This window comes from Lucilia cuprina, chromosome 6, assembly GCF_022045245.1.
Source record: "Lucilia cuprina isolate Lc7/37 chromosome 6, ASM2204524v1, whole genome shotgun sequence".
Classification (NCBI taxonomy): Eukaryota; Metazoa; Arthropoda; class Insecta; order Diptera; family Calliphoridae; genus Lucilia; species Lucilia cuprina.
In genome coordinates this window covers 57,857,865-57,863,960 of record NC_060954.1, presented here as the reverse complement: position 1 = coordinate 57,863,960, position 6,096 = coordinate 57,857,865, and the positions used below count along the sequence as shown (strand labels likewise).

General features: G+C 30.8%; 2 protein-coding genes across 2 annotated transcripts in view; one reads left to right on the top strand and one right to left on the bottom strand.

Moving 5' to 3' along the window:
* Positions 1-891: 891 nt before the first annotated feature.
* Positions 892-4,316, top strand: LOC124420662 (tyrosine-protein kinase receptor torso-like). The gene is made up of 4 exons (XM_046954210.1): positions 892-1,225; positions 3,765-4,002; positions 4,108-4,213; positions 4,286-4,316. Exons 1-4 carry the CDS (start codon positions 896-898, stop codon positions 4,314-4,316), a joined length of 705 nt encoding a protein of 234 aa, XP_046810166.1. The 5' UTR covers positions 892-895.
* A 99-nt stretch (positions 4,317-4,415) lies between these two features.
* LOC111681926 (tyrosine-protein kinase receptor torso) overlaps positions 4,416-6,096 on the bottom strand; it is a 16,621-nt gene continuing 14,940 nt past the window's right edge. Inside the window, exon 8 of the mRNA XM_046954208.1 lies at positions 4,416-4,461. Coding sequence (XP_046810164.1) covers positions 4,416-4,461 — 46 coding nt within the window. The remainder of the gene's footprint in view (positions 4,462-6,096) is intronic.

Sequence of the window (6,096 nt, the reverse complement as noted above, 5' to 3'; positions counted from 1 at the left end):
GAACTGAACTAGAACTGAACTAGAACTGAACTAGAACTGAACTAGAACTGAACTAGAACTGAACTAGAACTGAACTAGAACTGAACTAGAACTGAACTAGAACTGATGAAGAACTGAACTAGAACTTAACTAGAATTGAACTAGAACTGAACTAGAACAAATCTAAAACTGGACTAGAAATTAAGCACTATACTAATATGATTGATGCGATTAAATTTTTACATATGTATATATTTTGGCAAACATCATAATAATTGAATCATATGATAAAACAAGTGGGAAGTTGGAGATCTAATACAAACAATATTTTCCTATCGTTTTGTCTAAAAAAAATACTTTCACTTTTTTCCATTTTCATCCGTTTAAATTTAAATCAAATGCATATGTATTTAAGTACGTATTTAAGATAAATCAAAAGGAAATGATGTTAGAAATTGTTTGTTTTGCTATGGTGTTTACTCGTCTAAAAATATCACAAAAATAAAAGTAGAAAAGTGTTGTTTTGCAATTTTATCAGGATTTTGAATACAGAAAATTTATTTTCGTTTTGCGGTTGTTTAGAAATTTTATGTAAAATATATACATATTACGTATACATGTGTACATATATTCCATTTGGTTTTAAAATTATGTCAGGACTTCCAAACGTTTTTATACAAAGTTATTATTTATGCTCGGTGATTAATAACAACAATTCTCATTTGGGAACTCATTTGAACTAGTTTATTTTTTAAGACATTTTTTCACATTGTGACCACATCTTCCATGACATCATTTATTGTTCATTTACCCAACAAACACACTCAGGTTTTTTAATAATTTTCATCTGATAAGTAATAATTGTTATTTTTAAATCATAGTTAAAACATTTCTTAATCTTTTACAGCCTCTAAAAATGTGTCTGGACGATTGCGCTTCAACAAATTCCACAACGCAAGGAGAAAACAACATTAAACTTTCAGCACCTAAACAAATACATGAAAACTATAGATTAAACTTGGTGTGCCGTGATGATACAAGTTTAAATTTCAACATCGAACTGTACACTCCTAATAAAAATCAAAAAATATATAAAAATCAAACATCATTTGATACATCATCATCGCTTTTCACTATGGATGCTGCAGCTAATATGAATGAGCCGACTATTAAAGGATTTGCTGGAATATTGTTTGTGATTAAAATTCACTTGGCACATGAACCAAATCAAATTTTTGCATATTTGGTAAGTACATACTTACAAACGTATGATTAGCCATAACATGTTCATTGTAATTACGAATTCTTATTATTCGATTTTTTGAGAGAAGAGCTCAAAATCAATTTTCTGGCTAAACTAAAGGCGCTACAGAAAATAAAGGATGAAAATCTATGATCACCTCCAATTCCTACCTAAATTTGATATTTTGATTGAAAACGAAAAGTCCATTTTCTAGCTAAGCTAAGAGTGCAACAGCCAAAAAGATGAAAATCTGTGTCACTTTTATTTCATGTCAAAATTCAATATTTGGAGTAAAAACATAAAAGTCTATTTTCTGCCTAAACTAAAGACGCTACAGCCAAAAGGATGAAAATCTGTGATCACTTTTATTTCCTACAAAAATTTGATATTTTGAGTGAAAACATAAAAGTCCATTTTCTGGCTAAACTAAAGGCGCTACAGCCAAAAGGATGAAAATCTGTGATCACTCTTATTTCCTACCAAAATTCGATATTTTGAGTGAAAACATAAAAGTCCATTTTTTGGCTTAACTAAAGGCGCTACAGCCAAAAGGATGAAAATCTGTGATCACTCTTATTTCATGTCAAAATTCGATATTTTGAGTGAAAACATAAAAGTCCATTTTCTGGCTTAACAAAAGGCGCTACAGCCAAAAGGATTAAAATCTGTGATCACTTTTATTTCATACCAAAATTCGATATTTTGATTGAAAACATAAAAGTCCATTTTCTGGCTAAACTAAAGGCGCTACAGCCAAAAGGATGAAAATCTGTGATCACTTTTATTTCATACAAAAATTCTATATTTAGAGTGAAAACATAAAAGTCCATTTTCTGGCTTAAATAAAGGCGCTACAGCCAAAAGGATGAAAATCTGTGATCACTTTTATTTCCTACCAAAATTTGATATTTTGAGTGAAAACATAAAAGTCCATTTTCTGGCTAAACTAAAGGCGCTACAGCCAAAAGGATGAAAATCTGTGATCACTTTTATTTCTTACCGAAATTCTATATTTTGAGTGAAAACATAAAAGTCCATTTTCTGGCTAAACCAAAGGCGATACAGCCAAAAGGATGCAAATCTGTGATCACTTTTATTTCATACAAAAATTTTATATTTTGAGTGAAAACATAAAAGTCTATTTTCTGGCTAAACTAAAGGCACTACAGCCAAAAGGCGCCATTTTAGTAAAAAAAAATAAAAGTCCATTTTCTGGCTAAACTAAGGGCTCTACAGCCAAAAGGATGAAAATCTGTGATCACTTTTATTTTATGTCAAAATTCGATATTTTTAGTGAAAAACTAAAAGTCATTTTCTGGTTAAACTAAAGGCGCTACCCACAAGGATGACCATCTGTGATCACTTTTATTTCCTACCAAAATTCGATATTTTGAGTGAAAACATAAAAGTCCATTTTCTGGCTTAACTAAAGGCAGTACAGCCAAAAGGATGAAAATCTGTGATCACTTTTATTTCATGTCAAAATTCGATATTTTTAGTGAAAAACTAAAAGTCATTTTCTGGTTAAACTAAAGGCGCTACCCACAAGGATGCAAATCTGTGATCACTTTTATTTCCTACCAAAATTTGATATTATGAGTGAAAATATAAAAGTCCAGTTTCTGGCTAAACCAAAGGCGCTACAGCCAAAAGCATGAAAATCTGTGATCACTTTCATTTCATGTCAAAATTCTATATTTTGAGTGAAAACATAAAAGTCCATTTTCTGGCTAAACTAAACGCGCTACAGCCAAAAGGATGAAAATCTGTGATCACTTTTATTTCATACAAAAATTCTATATTTTGAGTGAAAACATAAAAGTCCATTTTTTGGCTAAACTAAAGGAGCTACAGCCAAAAGGATGAAAATCTGTGATCACTTTTATTTCATACAAAAATTCTATATTTTGAGTGAAAACATAAAAGTCCATTTTCTGGCTAAACTAAAGGCGCTACAGCCAAAAGGATGAAAATCTGTGATCACTTTTATTTCATACAAAAATTCTATATTTTGAGTGAAAACATAAAAGTCCATTTTCTGGCTAAACTAAAGGAGCTACAGCCAAAAGGATGAAAATTTGTGATCACTTTTATTTCATACAAAAATACCATATTTTGAGTGAAAACATGAAAGTCCATTTTCTGGCTAAACTAAAGGCGCTACAGCCAAAAGGATGAAAATCTATGATCACTTCTATTCCATACAAAAATTCTATATTTTGAGTGAAAACAAAAAGTTTTTTTTTTCTGGCTAAACTAAAGGAGCTACCAAAAGGAGCCAAAAGGATGAAAATTTGTGATCACTTTTATTTCTTACCGAAATTCGATATATTGAGTGAAAACATAAAAGTCAATTTTCTGGCTAAACTAATGGCGCTACAGCCAAAAGGATGAAAATCTGTGATCACTTTTATTTCCTATATTCGATATTTTGAGTGAAACCATAAAAGTCGATTTTCTGGCTAAACTAAAGGCGCTACAGCCAAAAGGAAGAAATTCTGTGATCACTTTTAATTCCTAATAATATTTTAAAATTTTTCAGTCAGATGACAATTTCTTCACCCTCGACAAACTTATGGTCAATACAACATACAACATCTCGGTAATGGCGGTTCATTCCAATAACAAATATTCTGTCATTGCACAACAGCAACAATTCAAAACTTTGCGGCGTTCTTACACCCCCGGCAATGTGACCGAAATAAAAATTACACATTTTACGGAAGATAAATTAAATAAAAAGCATTTAACGGCAACATTGACATGGAAACCGGCTGCAGGTAATAATAAATACTATTTTGATTTATTTATATGTATATTAACTTTTATATTAATGTATACATTGTTGTGTTATTAATGATATATGTACATTTTTTTTGTTGTAGATATGACGTGCTATTACAATATCATATGTTTTTCGCCAGAAAGTGAAGATTATGAATTGCAACCGTTGGAAATACGAAATGTAAGTGAGAGATTGTGTATTTGTGTGTATTTTTGTCGTATTTTGTATGAAACTTTTGTTTTTAAGATTTAAATTTAAAATATTATCTTTAAAACAAGCTTGTACTTGCAATTGCAGCTCCAAAAATAAACCATTAATAACTTTATGTTTATGGGGGTGTTATTTGCAAAAGTCAGAAAAAGTTTTTTAAGTTTTACATTTTGACGAAAATATTTTATGTTTAAAAAACTATGTTCTTTTAGCTGCAGCTCTAGCAATTTGTAGTTTTAAACTTCTAAGAATATTCATTGAAATTCATTATGTTTTACTTAATTAACGTTAGTGTGGTTTATACTTTCTAATGCCAAAATGAAAGCAAAAGCAACAATCTTCATTTTGATCGATATAAGGAAAAAATGAAGCATGTATCATGGATCTAAAGAGAATTTCGGAATTATGGACTTGCATCATTTTTAAAACAATTATTAGATGCATCTTTGTCATATATCGATTGAATATAAACTTGAGGTTGTTCCGATCTTTAAATATTTCGTAGATATAGTTTGGTTCTAAAAAAATATGTTGAATATCCAGGTTAAATCAAGGTACCTATTAATAGAGAATATTTGTAGAAAATGTTATTCATTTAGCTCTTATCAGTTGGACTCCATCATGTCTAGAAAATATTATTCATTTAGCTCTTATCGGTTCGACTCTATAACGGACTGTCGGATAGGTAGGACAACATCGTTTAACCCGCACAAAACTAAACCACTAGACTTTTTATGCCTATGACTTCTCCACACACTTTATTTTGACAATTGATCAGTTTTGATGAAAAATGAAAATAGTGTTTTCGAAGGATATTATCCTTTTCAGCATATAATAACATCAAATTTAAAAAACTAACTTATTGTTCTCACGAAATAACCTTTTACTGTAACTGTGAACTCAAAATTACCCTCTATATCGAGAAAAATGGACACTGGATCTTTGGACACCGGTGTCCCGTATACGTGCAGGAGTTAAGGGTCAATCTTTAGGTGAACTATTTATTAATATTAAACCTATAAATCCAATAATATTAAACCTATAAATCCAATAGTGATTGAACTTTGAACTTTGAGAGGAACCTATCAATAAAGCACACAAGTAATATTATCTGTCAAAATTTTGTGTAGAAGAGTACAGATGGGATCGTCTAAATGCAATATGTAATGAAATCATCACACATTGAGAGAGAATACGGATGGACAATTTTACAGTCGTATGGCTCTCTTCATTATCGTGTAAACACAATAAAAGTCATACCACTTTTATTCTCTCTTTTGTTATACGGATGGAATTTCATTTTACTTTTTTATTAGACTTTACGTACGTAAAGTGTGATGGTGTGAAGTGCCCTTAAATAGTTTATTAGTTCACAATTTTAACCCTTTACCTCCTCTTGTTTGGGCTTTTAGTGTTATTAATAGTCAGCCAGATGACCATAACAAATATGGAGTTTACTACATTTCCATATCTAACACAGGATTATACTGATATCAGCTAGTTTTAAATCTAGTCCTTGAATACAAGTTGTTCCAAATAAATAAATTCCAAAATGTTTTGTTGTTTTCAATATAAGAAAGAACTAACATGTTCTTTCTTATATTGGTCCAGGTCCATAATTTCAAAATGTCAAATGTAATTTTAAATGAATTTTGTATGTATTTACAAAAATTTATTACTAAATATTTACATAAAAAGAAGCACAAGTAATATCATCACAGTGTATTAAATACATAGTTGGGATTAGTAGCCATGTTTCTTATAACCACCATAGCCACCGCCGCCACCACCACCGTAGCCACCGCCACCACCACCGCCATAACCACCGCCGCCACTTAAACCGTGACCGCCGCCGCCACCACCACCATGACCGCCACCA